This window comes from Diabrotica virgifera, chromosome 7, assembly GCF_917563875.1.
Source record: "Diabrotica virgifera virgifera chromosome 7, PGI_DIABVI_V3a".
Taxonomy (NCBI): domain Eukaryota; kingdom Metazoa; phylum Arthropoda; class Insecta; order Coleoptera; family Chrysomelidae; genus Diabrotica; species Diabrotica virgifera.
Window position 1 is genome coordinate 94,696,276 of NC_065449.1, and position 18,328 is coordinate 94,714,603.

At 37.3% G+C, this 18,328-nt stretch overlaps 1 protein-coding gene across 1 annotated transcript in view; it reads left to right on the plus strand.

Moving 5' to 3' along the window:
* LOC114327499 (activating signal cointegrator 1 complex subunit 2) overlaps window positions 1-18,328 on the plus strand; it is a 125,740-nt gene that overhangs the window by 71,529 nt on the left and 35,883 nt on the right. Inside the window, exons 7-8 of the mRNA XM_050655736.1 lie at window positions 1,272-1,457; window positions 12,084-12,230. Coding sequence (XP_050511693.1) covers window positions 1,272-1,457; window positions 12,084-12,230 — 333 coding nt within the window. The remainder of the gene's footprint in view (window positions 1-1,271; window positions 1,458-12,083; window positions 12,231-18,328) is intronic.

An 18,328-nucleotide genomic window follows, 5' to 3' on the forward strand; every position in this document is an offset into this window, starting at 1 on the left:
TCTTGAAAATATCTTTTGTACCCACCTAAACTTTGATATAAAATTTGTTTTAACATGTACGAATTTACATATTGACTTTTTTTTATTTTATTAGACTATAAAGTCGCTAGCTTACGAAATAACGAATTTGTTCCTTTCATTTGCACCATACTGTATAGTAGTGTATAGTATAGTGTAAGTATACAGTATACCTACCCCACTGCGTAAGTGTTTTATATTTTGGCTCGAAAACTCCCTGAGTAACGAGTTTTGACTAATTATACAGTATGGTGCAAATGAAAGGATTCGATATCGAAATTCGATATTTCGTAAACGGGCGAAGATAAGGAAAAATCACGTGTGATGACGTAAACGATTATTTTTTAAATGAGAATAGGGGTGGTGTGCTAGCTCATTTGAAAGGTTATTTAATTCTTTATTCGGTAATATAGCCTTTAACATAATTATTTATGCAGGGTACTAAACTTTTTTTTAATTAAATTATTTGGCAAAAAAAGCAGAATGTATGTAATTTATTTAATTCCAAATACATTTTATTGCTGTCAGAAATCAGAAAAAAGTTTTTTTTCACAAATAAACATTGCTTTTCGCTTAAATTAAAAGCTCAAATTTCCAAAGTAATTTCAACACGACACGTGCAGCTGACTGAAGCTAACTGCCCGCTCATCGGGAGTGGGTGTTCAAGGTTAACTACTTTCAGATTACGGAAAGATTACGGAAAGTTAGTCAGGGTTGGAACAGGTAAAAGTTATCAATGGCAATAATATTGAAATGTGTTTGCGGGGACCGCAGTTTAACGAGCCTCGGGCCGTATGCGGCCCGCGTGCCTGAGGTTAAACCACACTGTTTTAAGTGATAACACTGATGATGGAATATTGATTACGAAAACGTTTTGATGTGATATAACACTTTTTAGGGATTTTAAATATACCTTTTACAAGATGTTTTTATTTTTTATAATATTATTTTCAACATCTATTTGACTTAAGAGGGGGGAAGGTATGATTTAAAAATTTAATTTTTTTTATTATTTTAAATAAAAGTGCATAATTTGTGCTGTGAATGGTACTATAATTTAAAAATAAAATAAATGTACCATAGCTTCAAAAAAACTCACAAAAATGTGCATGAAATGATTGATTGATTCATTGATTGATGATTGATTTTAAACCATACCCTCCCCTTAATTGATTTTAAAGATGGATAACCAAAAAACAACTTTGAATGGATAACATACATTAATGGATGTAAAATAGTTTGTTTTGTTTTAGGATACCGTTTACATACGTAAGCATTTACAGAGAACTTTATGAGTTCATTGGTGATAGAGAAGACTTAGACTTACAAAAAACACTCTCTGAGAGGGTATTCGATGAAATTAATTTAGGTCGTGCGGAATTTGTTGATGTATACCACTTGTTTGTAACCTATTGTCTGGACAAAACGTTGGAATGCATGTAAGTTTATTTATATAATTTTTTTAAAGATCTAAACTTTAAAGATAAACCGAGAAATCGAAACTAAGCATGAAATTAGCCAGAGATCAAACACCAAAAAACCAACAGAAGGAACAAATACAACTTTGATGCTAAAACAAGAAAGTATAAGAAATAAGTTCACTGAGAAACTAGCAATTAACCGAATTGTATCACAACAAAAAGAAAAAACCCTACAAAAGAGAGGACCGGAAGAAGAGAGGACACTTGAAAGGAAATGTAATGTAAAAAAATGCAGAAGTAAAAGAACAATCCAAGCGCAAGAAAACGACCCAAGAACAAAATATACAATCATACGAAACCTAACAGGAAAAGTACAAAGAAATATACGAGAAGTAAAGGATAAATAAGGAAACAGAATAAAAAATGAGAAAGAAATACTACAACGATAGAAGGAATACTTCGAAGAAATACATGGTACTCATGAAATAACACAAGTCATACAAGACGAAGTAGAATCACCAGAGCTAGAAGTGAATATTGGAGTCATTACAAGTGAAGAAATTGGAAACACACGAAAACTTCTAAAACAAATGTACTCATTAAACTAATAAAAGCAGATACTGAGTGATCAATAGAAATATCACATAAACTTTTGAACAAAATATGAACTGACGAACAATTACCAAAAGAGTGAAAGGGGGGACTGATAATAAAAATGCCCAATAAAGGAGACCTGGGCCCTGATTCTAATTCATTTCGAGATCGAAATTTAAAAGCGACTACGCCATGACAGTCTTAATCCCTGATTCTTATTCATTTCGATTTTAGTTACAACTGGAAATATTTAAAATAAAAATGTATACCATTTTTATTCAGTTGCAATGCGAAGGCAAAACAATCTTATTTTTCACTTAGAATACGGAGCGCAGTCCAGCACTCTGAACCGACGATTTTCGACTCTTATTGGAGTCATCTTCGGAGAGGCATAGGCCTGCTGCTCCATACTCGAAGTGCCATGCCATGCCACATTGTTTGATTTGCTTGTCTAGATAATGTTTAGAAGAAATGCGTTCAATGTGCTTCCCCGTTTAGGATTTTGTCCTCTTCAGGGTTTGAGGTGAATGTATTGTGTTGGCGGCAAAAGCAAACAGTCCGAAAAACACACCGGGGCAAGCGCCGTGTCCTGGTGTTCTTGGATCCTGGGTTGTGCCGGACGGTGGTGTCCAGAAGGCTAAGAAGTCAACAGAGAAGAAAGTTTGATGGATTGTTGTTGGTTCCATAGACATTTACGTGTACTGTCCGTGCTTTGCTCTCGACCAGTCTCCCTAGAAACCATTGTACAACGACAGGCGAACCTGCGTCCCTCGTCGGCGGTCAGGAGGTGGCTTTGAGTTCAGCGTGGACAGTGTGCGTTCGAGTGGAGAAAATAGTTGCGGCTATTTTCTTGGGACGAACAGGTATAATTGTGCAATGAAGTTGGGAAACCGCAAAAAACCAACTTCTCCCTGTTCGGGGTAGGGATGAGGAAATGTTAGAGGTGGGTACGGTAGGCTAACGGGGTAGCCTCAAGGATGTTTTCGTACTCCACCGGGAGTTCGTCAATGCATGTTTGCATTAGAGCGGACGGTACATGAATCTTTTTGCGTTTGGGCTTTCGGTGGAGTACGTGGCCGGAAGATGAACAGGAACATTTGAAAGATTCTTGTGTGTCGGAAGGGGGGCCGTTGATTACTTTGATTGTGAAGTTCCTGTTCAGAGAGTTTATTCTCTCGGTGATTTTGGGGGTGTTCGAGATGTTATGGATTTCGTTTGAGGGATATCGCCAGTGCTCATAGTTGCATCTACGCAAGATTCTGCGTTCTGTTCTCAACAACCCCTTTTGTTTTTGTCTTGAGCAAAGAGAGTAGATACACGATTTGTACTCCATGACGGGTCGAATAAAGGTCTTGTAAGTGTGAATGAGAGTCTTCTTGTGTGTCTTGCCAATTTTTCCCGAGAGAGCGTTGAGAAGTCTGGCCCTGTTCCTTACCCTATCTAAAGTTGCCTTTAGATCTGCGTCCCAGTTGAGAGTCCTGGTAAACAGTACTCCCAAATAGTTCGCAGTCGGGCTAACAACAAGCCTTTCTCCCAACAGTCTCAGTGGATATTGGTCGTCTTCATTGCGTATGATTCTATTTGACACAGAAGGGGCGCGAAACACAATTGTTGTTGTTTTGTTCGCGTTTAGCGTGACTCTCCACTTACAACACCATTCGCCGACGCCGTCCAACAGAGCCTGGGCTCTTCTGAAGAGGAGTCTTGGGTTGTATCGAGAGGTTGTTGAGAGCAGAGTCGTGTCATCTGCATAGAGAAACAGCCGAGTACCTGGGATATTTTGGTTAGTGATGTCGCTGTTGTAGATGATGTACAACAGCGGTGCTAGGACTGAACCCTGGGGAACTCCAGCTTGTGGAGTGAATGGGGTGGACTTTTGATCGCCTATTTTAACTCTGACAGTACGGTTGTGGAGGTAGGAGTGTACAATTTTGGTAAATTGCAATGGTAGCCCGATGTCCAGAAGTTTCCGAACAAGCCCGTCGTGCCAGACCTGGTCGAAAGCCTTCTGCACATCCAGAAATGTGGCTATGGCGAATGAACCATCGTTGATGGTTTGAGTAACTTTGGTAGTGAAATCTATTAATGCATGTTTAGTAGATTTACCTGACTGGAATCCATATTGGAATTTTGGTATGATATTGTGGTTTTCGAGAAAGTCATTGAGCCTCTCTTAGGATTAGCTCAAGAACTTTACCCAGAGTATTGATTAATGAAATTGGTCTATAGGATTCCACGTCGGTTGGGGGTTTGCCTTTTTTCAAAAGCATGATGGTGTTGGCCACTTTCCAAGGAGTAGGAAAGTGGCTGTTTTTGAGACATGCATTGAATATTTTAGTTAGAAGAGGAATGATACTCTCTGGAAGTTTTTTGAGGCACCTTCGGTTGATGCCATCAGGTCCGGGAGCGCTGTTTTTGCCGATTTGGCAAAAGCTCTCCGTTTCCCTGTCTGTGAGGGGGTCCATGATAGGATCATAGACTGGAATGTAGTGGTTGAGAGTAACATTTACAATGTATTCTGTGTTGAATTTAAATATGCGATCAAAGTTCGGGTTATCTGGAGTTTGAAAATTGTTTTGAAGCGAATTTCTGAATGCTTCGGCTTTCCCTTCTGGGGAATTGACTATGTGATTGTTGACTAACAGATGGGATGGTTGAGATAGTTTTTGTTTTGTTAGGACTTTGAATTTTTGCCAGAATTTACCTCCGTCTCTGTAGTCCAGTTTTGAGATAGCATCTTCCCACCGGCGAGCCGTTAGGACAGATATCTCCCTCTTTATCCTGGCACAGATCCGGTTGTACTCTGTTTTGATTAGTGGGTTTCTGTTGGCCTTGTATTGACGTAGAAGACGTCGTTTTTGTTGGATTTTGGCAATGATGTATTGTGGAAGTGCCGGTGATGTATAGGTTATTTGTTTGAGTGGAATTGCGTGCGTGATCGCCTCAGTGATGAGGTTCTCGATATCGGTTGCACTGGTGTCGATACTATCGTTAGTATCGAGTTCGCCTAACATAGGGAGATTTTGTGTGATGAAGTTTTGGAATTCAGTCCAGTTAGCGTGACGATAGTCTCTTATAGATCTTGGAGGGTTTGGTTGTTTTGGAATGAGTATGTCGGTGTCGACAAGAAGAGGTACGTGGTCTGACGTTATTGAATCGCCTATGTGGCATCTATCCCCGAACCGATCCAGAATGTTACTAGTAACTAGGATATGGTCGACAATAGAGGCCCCATTGGCGTTCAAAAACGTGAATTCAGTGTTGGTGATTCTTGAAATGGGAAGGTCTAGCAGATAATCCGTGAGGCGGATGCCTTCTGGGTTTTGACGGTGATCACCAAACTGTGTGTGTCTACAATTTAGATCGCCCATCAACACAGCCTTGCCGAGCCTCGAAAAGTACTCTAGCAAATGCCTGTTGAGTGGTTGATCCGGGTGTTTGTAGTAAGAGACTATCGTGAGGGTTTCGTTATTGGGGATGTGCACGTCAATTGCCAGGAAGTCCACGTCAGGTGGACGAAAATTTTGTGGGAATGTGTGTGTGTTGTGCGGTATTCCGTGTTTCACGAGAATACCATTCCCACGTGAAACCTGACAGCGGCTTCGATGGATGATCGAATATCCTGCGAAGTGTGGATCGTTTTTCGACAGAGTATCTGTGAGTGCGAGGATCTGGATGTTATGCTTCGACAGGATATTCTTGATGAGGGGTCTCTTTTTGGAGAGACCCTGACAGTTGACTGTGCCTAGGGTGAAATCCATAAAGGGAGGGTGTTTAGTGGTTGGAGCGGAATGTCACCGTGATATTGCTCCCGTACCCGTGGACCACTGTCGAGTGGTCGTAGACTTGGCTAATCAGATTAGCCGTGATTGCAGCGATATGTTCACGAAGTTCGGGCAACAAGTTAAGCAACAGAGCAGTCTGAATCGACAAGATGTTCTTTGTTTCTGTAGGGAGTTCGAAAGGGGGGAATGATCTTTCGATCGTTAGTGGCTGTATTTCGTGTTGGGCGGAGGGGATGGTGTGTCTTTGTGGACACTTGTTGGAGTATGCGGGGTGGTCACCGCCGCAATTCGGGCATTTGGGTTCCTGCTGTTTGGTGCAGGCGCTGGATTTGTGGTTGCCGCCGCAGTGGGGGCAGACGAATGCTTTTTGAGGGCATTCGTCGATGGAGTGTCCGTTAATGCAGCATTTGCTGCAATATTTTGGAGTGGGGATTGTAGGGTCGGAGCCATGAGGAAGTTCGGCATTGTAGATTTCACCATCTAGAGTTATGCCTCGGCTCAATGCTGACGTGAATTTCTCCAAGGATTTGGTCACCACCTTGATCACTTTAGAGTCCTTGCCTGTTTTGTAAGCTTTGACTCTCCACAGTCTTTCGACCGGGAATTGCTGTTCTGTGAGCAAGTCGGTGACCTCCTGCTCGGATTAATCCACGTCGATTCCAGTAATGCAGAGGAGGTAGGTGGGCTCTTTTGTGGAAGTGTTAGCATTTCTGCTACGGCTGTGGACCGTAACCATGGTTTGGCCAGTTGCTGTATGGATAGCTTTTTCTATATCCCCTGCATTTATCGGATTAAAAAGTCGAAGGTGTGCGATTCCATGTGAGAGTACTTTGCAAGAATGAATTTTGTTGGATAAGAGAGTGGTGGCATTTATTTGCCGAAAGAAGGTGCGTTTGTTGCAAAGATCTTTTGGGAGATCTTTGATGAGATATTCGGACAGTGTAGGATCGTTTATGGCGTTAATGACGTTTTGGTTTCTGGCTTGGGTTTTGGGGCGTGGAATGGCTGCGGCATTGGCATAAGACATTTGTCTTAGTTGTCTTCTTTGGAAGACGAAATCGTTGGGTTCAGGATTGCTGATGGATGCTTGTTGTTGAGAAGTGGGTTGCTGTTGAGAAGGTTGTTGTTGAGAATGTTGGGGTGCTTGTTTTGACGGTTGAGTTGGAGTTTTTGGTATAGCACCTTGTCTATTCCGAGCGCTCTGACGCTGAGGACCAGCCTGTGCTGGTGTTCTTAGAGGCGGAAAATCGTTTGCATATCGCTGCAGAAGGGGGTTGGAGGCGTCGTCCCGCTCGATGCGAAGGTAGGCCTCGCGATACTTATCGCGGACGATTTGCATCTCCGCGCTAAGCGTCTCGAGGTCTAGCTCCGCCGTGACACGGTTGTAGCCTCTGGATGGGGGTACAGTGCCTTCCTGTTGCAAGGAAGCGAACTGGTTGGCTGTATTGGTGGCTGTAGTGGTGGTGGTAGTGGTGGCAACGCTTGTCGAGGTCGTCGTCCGAGGACGAAGCGACCGGGTGGAACTGACGGACCTTACAGATGAAGGCATGACAAATGGGCGAGGATGCAAGTCTAGCGATCGGAGGGCACCTCAGCCTCAAGGTGTTCTGGGGGGTAAACCCCAGGGATAAAGGTGGCTTGTCCACCCCTCCGTGCTTTTCCGGCGTAAGACAGTGACTATAACTACCTGATGGGTGCAGTTTACCCTGCTGCTGGTGGGTCCCTCGTTGAAAGCCTTTTTCGCAGTTAGTTTGGCCCCCTTACTCGCACTTGTTCTTGTAACCGTGTGTGAACACTAGGTAGAGTTCGGGGCGAGCGAACTCGCTCGAGCCCAGGGCCAGAGTATTCCTCTGAAACCCCGCAATCCGTCTACCTTTTTGGTTTACACGGCCAAGCGTCGTTGGTTTTTCACTCTGGTTCCAAACTAATAGCTTAGGGCTAACCGTGCGCCGCTTCTTCAGCACTTGGTGCTCTCAGGCTTCTCGCTGTTCGTCGGTAAGAGTGGGGTGTGCTAGCAGTGACCTTACTCTTCGACGTCCGGGACGAGAATGACTCAAAGTGACCAACCATGAAAGCTTATCCCCACATTGCAACTGACGTGTATGGATTAGGTGACTAGCGTCATCTGGCAATTGAAAGGTAAAGTTTTTAATCCTAATAGCAGCATTTATAATATTGAAAAATATTACTAAAAGATTTTTAAATTGAAAACTTATTGGTCCATTTCCCTGGTGACACCTCCAAGGCTTCTACAATATGCAAGCCAGATGGATGCTGCAGTGAAGACAAAAGGGAAGGAACTGCAGAAAATGGACCTAGTTACTCTATAGGAGTAATACTAATAAAAATAAAAATGTATACCATTTTTATTCAGTTGCAATGCGAAGGCAAAACAATCTTATTTTTCACTTAGAATACTGAGCGCAGTCCAGCACTCTGAACCGACGATTTTCGACCCTTATTGGAGTCATCTTCGGAGAGGCGTAGGCCTGCTGCTCCATACTTGAAGTGACCAACCATGAAAGCTTATCTCCACATTATATCTAAGTGAAAAATAAGATTGTTTTGCCTTCGCATTGCAACTGAATAAAAATGGTATACATTTTTATTTTTATTAGTATTACTCCTATAGAGTAACTAGGTCCATTTTCCGTTGGAACTTTGCCAAGCTGCAGACGGGGGTTGTGAATTGCATAGTGTAGAATTTTGTCTTCACTGCAGAATCCATCTGGCTTGCACATTGTAGAAGCCTTGGAGGCGTCACCAGGGAAATGGACCAATAAGTTTTCAATTTAAAAATCTTTCAGTAATATTTTTAATATTTTTCAATATTATTAATTTTGCTATTAGGATTGAAAACTTTACCTTGGAAATATTTACTTTATCATTTTGACACTGCTCAAAACTTGGGTTGGTCCGCTTCTTCCTTGGCTACGCAATATGTGTTGAATGTTTGTATGTAGTCTGGGTAAATTATCGAAAAAAATACCATTTTTGGGAAAAGTTATTTACCAGCTACTTTATTGCTGCAATCGAATCTTAATATTGTAGGTATATATTAGTAATCTAGGTATGCAAAGTCCTCAGAAAGTGTGCTATTTCGTTTATAAACAAATTACCGCTCCGAAATCTACTTTTTTTCAGTGATTGCTCTGTAACTCAGAATATTTTAACTTTAAACCAAAAACACTCAAATAAAAAACCAGCGTAATTTAATTCTGCAGAGATTCTTTAATTTTCAACTAAAATTTTAGTAAACTAATTATTTATCAATAATTAAATAAATTGGTGACATAAAAGCGTTTTTGTAGTAGCCGGCGAATATCCGGAAGCCGGCGACAATCTGACCAATAATTTAGCTATAATTAGGGATTCCAATGAACTGTCAGTGGTGGCCGGTGGATGGCTAAACTGACATGGCCATAGACATAGTTAAGGGGGGTGGTCATTTCGTATCTAATGTTTACATTGAATATTGACAAATTTGTAAAGAATATCCTGTTTGGTTTTGTTTTTTTGTTAATTGTGTAGCGAAATTTGTGAAATTGTGATAGCAAATTAAATATGAAGTGGTTTAAACATTGGATACGCCTATGGATGACAGTTTCGCCATCCAGCAGCCATATTATATCACGTGATTTGGAATGCCTAATTAAATTGTTAATTAAGAAATTTCGGTCGCCATAATAACGAGAATAATTACGATACATCAGAATAACTATGATTTTCGTATAAAAAGGCACTATACCTATCCAACATATTCTACAGCATTGACATTGGACTATTTCAGCGGTCTCAGGAATGTTTTAAAGTTATAAACAATTTTTTGGCTTACAAACAAATATAATGTCTCGGCAACTACTAACCTAAATTAAATTAAGAAAACGGTGTTGGAAAGGACGCGGCAGGACGCTTCTTTAAAAAAAAGTTGAATTGCGAAAAGTGGTTCCTGAGATATAACCGGTCAAAGTTAAACGGTATTTGCAACGAAGTTATAAACAATATTATCGCAATCTTTGCGATCTTTGCTTTTTATTTCGGTCCTCTTTCTATATACAAATTTTCATATATTCAAAATTCCTGTTGTAAGATATTTAAAAAAAAATTACTATACGTTTACCTTTTAACGTTCAAAATACAAATATTCTCATTTGAGAGCTGTATAGTTATTTAATCAATCTGTGTTTAAACAAATTAAAAAAAACTTATAATAAATAAATAAATTTATTATAACAAAACTAAAGAATCTTTGGCATTTAGTAATGCATTAGTTAGGCCGCTCTACTCTTAGGTCGAATTAAAAAAAATTGATCTATGGGAAGCCGAGAAAATACATTTTTTTTAACATATACCGATTTTGAACTTTGAAATTCTACGGTTTTCAATCTATTTTTTGATTGGGTTTTTGGTATTTTTCACGCGTAACAGGTACCGATAGTTTTTATTATTATATATTATGAGTCTCTTGAAGATATGAAAATTTGTATGCAGAAAGACAACCGAAATAAAAAAGGTAATGATTCAAAGATTACGATCCTATTGTTTATAACTTCGTCGAAAATGCCGGTCAATTTTGACCGATTGTATCTTAGGAATCTGCTATCTTAATTTAATTTAATCTAATAGTTGACGATATATTATATTTGTTTATAAGCCAAAAAATTGTTTGTTTAAAACTAAGACTGCTCAGATAGTCCAATTTCAATTCTGTAAAGTACGTTAGATAGGTACAGTGCCTTTTTATACGAAAATCATAGTTATTCTGGTGTATCATAATTATTCTTATTATTTTTGCGACCGAAATTTTTTAATTAACAATTTAATTGTGGCTTAACTATTGGTTAGATTGTCGCCGGCTTCTGGATATAAATATAATATATAATCTACTGCAAAAAAGCTTTATGTCACCAAGTTATTTAATTATTGATAAATAATGACTTCCCTAAAATTTTAGTTGAAAATTGAAGATTTTGTTTGGAAAACCCGAATTTTCTAAGGAAAATTTTCGCCGAAGGAAATCTGAAAAAATATCAACGTGCAGAATTAAATTACGGTGAATTTTTATGTGAGTAATTTTGGTTTAAAGTTAAATCTTCGGAGTTGTAGAGTAATAATTGAAAAAAAGATTTTGGAGCTCTAATTTGTTTATACAAATAGCACACTCTCTGCGGACTTTTGCATACCTATATTACTAACATATTATGCAATATTAAGATTCGATTCCAGCATGTCCAGCAATGAAATAGATATTAAATAACTTTTCCTTGTTTTTTACTAATTTGTCCACAGTATTACGTTACATCTTTTATTGAGTTGATAATTCACGTTGTGGACATTTTCAATTATTATATTTTCTAATTTAATGCTTTTCTCTCTAATTCATCCAATACCAGCAAATTTCCATAAAACCCAGCCATATTATTACTTTTTGCTTCAGTTTTTCTTGTAAGAAACAAACAAGACACGACACCTCCTAAACTAAACCTAACCTCGCTCCTTTCTCCCATTCCAGACATTTATATCCATAGATATATAATACCTAGACTGCGCGCTGCCATCTAAAACTAAGTGACGATTGCGGCAGAGAAAACTGAGGCTATTAGGTGGGAAGTCTCTTTCTACTCGGAGGAGTTCATAAAAACGGCGACAGTGGGAAAGTGACGTGATCGATAAACTCAACGTCATTGGATAAACCCCGTCGATTAGAAAGAGACTTCCCACCTAATAGCCTCAGTTTTCTCTATCGCAATCGTCACTTAGTTTTAGATGGCAGCGCGCAGTCTAGGTATTATGTAATATATGTCTATGTTCATATCCGTGTCACATTAATTTCGACTCAAAATGAAATGTCAGCCACTTTTTTCGAGTCGAAATTAATTTCGATTTTTATCGAAATTTAATGACGTCCTTTAGTTAGTTCAACTGAAATCTACAAGGCTCGCAAAGTCGCATTTCAACGTCGCCATATTGATTTCGACTTGTTTTGAGTCGAATTTTGAATTAGAATCAGAGCCCTGAGTAGATGCAATTAGTGTTAACATATCAGCTACTAGCTACTTTATAATCGGTGAGTTGTTCTTTTTTATGTTTCCATGCTCACTAGTAGTGGCCAATCACCAGTGTCGTATCTTTCATATCCAGTCGTATTCTCGTATGATTTCGTTATACTTTTAGTTTATTAAGTTGGTAGAGTAGTAAATGGTAGCAAAAAATGAATTTTGCCCTCAAAATTTGTTTTTGTATATTAAAGTTTTGAACATTTTAGGGGTGATGACAAGAAACAAGAAGATTTAGTAGAGTTGTATTTAAAATTGATGACTTTGGCCCTGGAGGATGATTACTTTATCTGTGATTATAACATGAAATATAACGTTTCTAACCAAAATGAAATGTTTGCTAGTTGCACTCTAATGTATCCTTTTTTCATTATAATTTTTTTAAGCTAAAAGAAGATACGAAAGCCTATGCATTGTTTTGTTGTCTTTAAATCCTGCCCGTATAGTGGCGCGCCTAGCTTAAATTTGTTGGAACTAGCCTTAGAGGGAAGTGTAAAATTCCTCCTACTCAAGGAACTAGCCAAGAACACGCGGTTATTTTACATGGCCCGTATTCAAAATTTTAACGCAGCAGTCACTATCATATTAATCTGTATTATTTTTTTTTGTTTTTGTTTCTGCAAATATGTTGGAAATATAAATTGACTATAGAGTTTTTTTCACTAGTCTTGACCTCACAAGTAAATACTTTTCGAGTTATTTGCGAGTGAATATATTCATTTCTCAAAAAATAGTACGTTTTTAGACGGATTTTCGCAAATAACTAAAAAAGGAAGTATTTCATCAAAAAAACATTCATAGCAAAAATACAGCTTATCAAAAAGTGAAAAAAATGTTTTATATAAATATGACATATTATGAAGTCGTAGACCCAGTAAAAGCAGAGTTGTAGCTAATGAAAAGTAGGTTCTGTCAAATTCAAAATTGAATATTTCTACATGAAATAACCAAAAAATTAAGAACTTTTCGGGGAAAACTCATCATAACTTTTTTAAAAAGTTTAAAAACAGCTTTATTTTTTTTGAGTTTCTAGTATCAGAAGTAAACAAGTTGCGCACAAAATAAAGTTGAACCCTTTTTTTGTAAAAAAATCTAAAAATCACCTCCTAATTAGCATCTCAAATGAAATTAATCAGTAGTGCTTCATAAGTTACTTTACGTATGTATGCTTATTATAGAGGATCTGTAAGTTTCATCGGTTCAAAGTGCTTATTTTTGAAAGGCTGTAGTTGAAAGGGCTTCAATGAGTCACTAATCACGAGTATATGCAAATTCGGAACAGCCCGAACAGCCATATCTTAACCAATTTTTGTATTACAGTAAAACAAAATATTCAAAAAACCAAAACCTTTACACTTTGGGATATTTCGTATCACTGATAATTAAAAAATTATTTAAAAAAAAAGCCTTTTTTTTCAAAATAAAAAAAAATACTGTAAAACTAAATTTACGATTAAACTTACAGATCATATGTATTATAAACAATACATAAGTAAAGTCACTTGTGAAGCGGTAACAATAATTTGATTTTATTCGTCTTGAGGGGTCAAACGAAAAACACAAACTACTTTTGTTCTTTTTAAATCGTGTTCTGTTGTGATTTATAGCAAATTTATAGCATCTCTTTCGAAATAAAAATTTTATGCAAGTTCCCTTTTAGAGGGTGATTTTCACGCTTTTTTAAAACTACTTTTACAAAAAAGGACCAACTTTATTTTCAGCGTAACGTGCTTACTTTAATGCTAGAAACATTTTTGAAAACAAAAACAAAGCTTTTTAAACACTTTAAAAAATTTGCGATGAGTTAGCAAATTTATAGCATCTCTTTCGAAATAAAAATGTTATGCAAGTTCCTTTTTAGAGGGTGATTTTCACGCTTTTTTAAAACTATCTTTTACAAAAAAGGACCAACTTTATTTTCAGCGTAACGTGCTTACTTTAATGCTAGAAACTTTTTTAAAAACAAAAACAAAGCTTAAACACTTTAAAAAAGTTGCGATGAGTTTTCCCAGAAATGTGCTTTATTTTTTGGTTATTTCACGTTGAAATATTCGATTTGGAATTTGACGAATAAGAACTTACTTTTTTAGCTACAACTCTGCTTCTACTGAGTATAAAGACTTTATACAGACATTTTTTTTTAATTTTTTATAAAGTATATTTTTATTGAATACTCTTTTCGATAAAATACTTACTTATTGTGTTATTTGCGTAAAACCGTCTAAAACGTGTTTTTTTTTTTGTTAAAAAACGAACATATTCACTCTCAAATAACTCGAAAAGTATTAGCTTAGTGAAAAAACTCAATGGAACAAAACTTGCTACAATTAATCAGTTTATCCACTTGATAGATACTAGATAGTATTAGACTTATTGATATTATAGCTACCTAGCCTTATACAAAGTGGATTTAGAAAGTCCACAACTACATTAGACAACCTAGTGGATATTGAATCTGTAATTCATGGGTCATTTGGATGTGATAAAGTATGTTTGGCTTATGGCTATCTTTTATTATATTTTATAACGCGTGCCATTTGGGGATTAGATATAAGAATTCTATTAAGTTGGTCAATTCCAGGAAATAGAAAATTTATTAATAATTTCCTATATAGACGAAACTTATTCGAATAAATAAGGTTCTTTTAGACTCAAAAATCCAATTAAACGACATTCCTCAATGGTCTACTCGTTGCACTTTTCCTTATTGCCATCAATGACATCGCTAAATCACTTAACCCACTAGTCATTTAGAAATTAGAGAATTGGTCAAACACTACTGGCCTAGAATTTTCTCCCACTAAAACGAAAACAATAATCTTCAGTAAAACTCCAAAGACGCACATTATACTACCAAAAATCTACCTAAAGAATTTCTTCTTCTACTTTTTCTTTTATATAGGCAGTACTGCCTGTTTTTCTTCAACGGTGCCTTTCATTCTGTCCCTAAATTGTCATTCCATCTTTTCCTTGGGTGTCCTATACTTCTTCGGCCTAACGGTGACTTGTCCCTGGCTATTCTTACTATCCTTGATTCAGACATCCTGCTTATGTGTTGATTCCACTCTTTTTTTCTATTCTTTACCCAGGTATTTATATCGTTACCCCACATATGCATCTGATTTCCTCACTTCTTACCCTGTCCCGTAGTCCTTTTCCAGCAATCCTTCTTAAGATCTTCATTTTGTTGGTATCCAGACATCTTTGTATTTTGCTTGCATCTGATCTTGTTTAGGCAGTGTAAGTCATAACTGGTCTAATAACTTCAGTCAGATGACTTATATATTCGGTCCTTTGTTTCCACTCTAAGGTATTTGTTTTTCCAAATTGTGTCGTTTAGGCATCCGGCCGTTCTACTAGCTTTAATTATTAGTAAAAGACTAAGTTTTCACTCTAATGGCACATAACATATCCCACCAGAATGAAAACAATGGGAACCTTCTCTGGTTACACCTCCGAGGCTTCTACAATTTGCAAGCCATACGGATGCTGAGACTAAGGAAGATGAGGGAATTCTACAATTTACAATTCACGTCACATCTGCTCAGCGCGGTAAAATTCCAACGAGACTGGTTCCCTTCATACTCCACACAGAGTAAATGTAAATCAAAAATGAATAACCATTTTCAATTTCGTTGCAAAACGAAAATACAGCCGAACCATATTCTAGTCCAATCAGAGAGTGCTGCAAGCACCTCTACCGGTTTCGAAACTTATTAGTCTCTCATCAGGAGGCACATATGCTGCTCTCCCTGATCCAACCAAAACAAACCCCAGCGTGCAGTCCCGAATTGCAACGAACGAAATGGCATAGATGCCCTAGCGGCAACTGCTAGCAAAAGACTAAGTTTTCACTCTAATGGCACATAACATATCCCACCAGAATGAAAACAATGGGAACCTTCTCTGGTTACACCTCCGAGGCCTCTTAGTCTCAGCATCCGTATGGCTTGCAATTATTCAGAATTGATTAACTTCTTGGGAATAAAACTGAATAATCGTCTATCTTGGTAAGACAATATACACTCACTCCGATTGTCAGCTCAAACGGGCTTAACTTAATGAAAAATCTCTCATAAACAATGGGATGTCGACGTCCAGACTCTTATGACTGTTCACTGAAATTTGGGTTTCAACCTGAGATACAGTCGGAAAAATAAAAAAATACCCATGAACGAACATATAAAACACGTTGTATTTTCCTGTCAACATGTCGCAAAGAAAATTGCCCAGCGCAAGTACATGTAATAATAATTATTACATGTACCTGTGCTGGCCAATTTTTTGTGTGACACGGTGACAGGAAAATACTGCGTGTTTTATATGTTCGTTCATGGGTATTCTTTCATTTTTTCTACTGTACAATACGATAAAGTGTTACGTTTGGCTTGTTCTCTTGTATGTAATGAAAGCATGGATAATAAAGACCAGCTCCACTAACAAACTTGAAGTCTTTGAAATAAGGTGCCTGCACCGAATGCTTAAAATATCATGGACATACTTAGGGAGATATTGCGAGGAGAACGATATAGTTGTCGGCAACTGGAACTCGAAGGAAATATAGAGGGTAAGAGAGGTCTAGAAAAAGATGTCATGGCTGGGTAATATTCGCCAAATGATATTAATGAAATTACTCATAATAGAATAATGTAATCGTGACTATCTAATATCTCACCTGACAATACAATGCAAAGTGGACGCCTACGCAGAAATACACGGCACCTTTAAGAAGTAAAGTTAATAATAAATAATTCAATACTTAGTCACTATTTTCCCCCTAACTCGGAAAATATCGACGGCACGAAAAAACTTGGAAGAAATTGTTGGAAATCGCGATTGCAACAATTCATGAGTCCTTACCATTTTTCTCTCGAAGAGTTTAAAGTGGCCGAGCGGGTTACTACAGTGAGTATTTTTCTCGTTAAATAAATTTTTTATTAAATAAATTATTAAATAAACTTTATAATATTTAATGATTTGTTTCAAGAATTCAAATTAGAAGACAAATTACAACTACAAAATTATTCTTGCTAATTTAAAAACGAGTTTAGAAAGTAATACATAGGTACACTCCAATAATTATTTTAAAGATTGCCATTGTTATCGTTGAATGAGAACTCAAATTTAAATCAAGTATATTCAAATGGGAAATAAGCCACAATTTTACCTAAAAATGATTTTATTAACGTTTCGACGCCCAAGTCGGGTGTCGTTGTCAAAATACAAAATACAAGGTATTTTGACAACGACACCCGACTTGGGCGTCGAAACGTTAATAAAATAATTTTTAGGTAAAATTGTGGCTTATTTCCCATTTGAATATACTTGATTATAAAAATGCCACAAGAAAATAGCTTCAGAACAACATCAAATTTAAATGCATCAAAAGAATTAAATAATTTTTATTATAATCCGATCGACCCGACCGACCCCAAATTCCGATAACCAAAGCTACCTGAATACGTCTCATAGTTGTCTCAGGTAAATTCAATCTCGCACCTAGAAAGCTGCTAACGCCATCTATTTCTAAAACCACTGGTGTCGTACATAAACGCTCATTTAGTTTCGTATCTTCCAGTATATTTATCAGTCAACGCTAAAAGTAAGTACAGGTTTTTATTGTAAGAGTTGTATCACAGCGTGAAAATGAAAGGTATTAAAAACTTCTTTTTTTTATAGTAAAAGATCCCACTGCAGAATTACCACGATCATTAGTTAGTAGTTAGTTAATTAAAATCAAATTTTTATATATATTTAAGAATAGGAAAGTACATTGATAACAGGTTGCCAGACAAAAAATGGCCGCAAATAGTTTAAAACATCTACTGACGCTTCCCATAGACTTCTCTTGACTTGATTGCCACAATGAGCATAATCCATCTTACTTTGTATATTTTTTGGTTTGCAAAGAACGACAAGACCTAGCATACGCGGATGACATTGACATTGTGGGAAACACAGTCACCAACGTAAAAGCGACTTTCAATAAATTAGAGGTAGAGGCAAAAAAGCTGGTCTAAGGGTCCATGAAGAGAAAACCAAATATATGTGCATTAGCACGTTCTACACATATGTCGCTCATCGGCAACATTCAGTTTCCTTCTCCACTGCTGATGTCGCCGATGAGTGACATGTGCTCACTTACATTACAAAAATTATTTCAGGTTGTCGGAGAAGTAGTTAGAGAAATGTATGCAGCGAACGTGTTAACAGACAAACGAGATGTGATAGAACTTTGAAAAAGTAGAAAGTTTTAAATATCTCGGAGCGACAATCACCGCAGATAACGATATCACGGAAGATGGAAGAGATAAAAGGGAGAATCCAGGCAGCAAATAGATGTGTGTATAGCCTCCACAACACTATTAAAGCTAAAAGCCTAATGCGAACATCATATACTAGGCGAAGCAAAGATATATAAAATAGCCAAACAGAGAGCAAAGAAAGCAAGAGA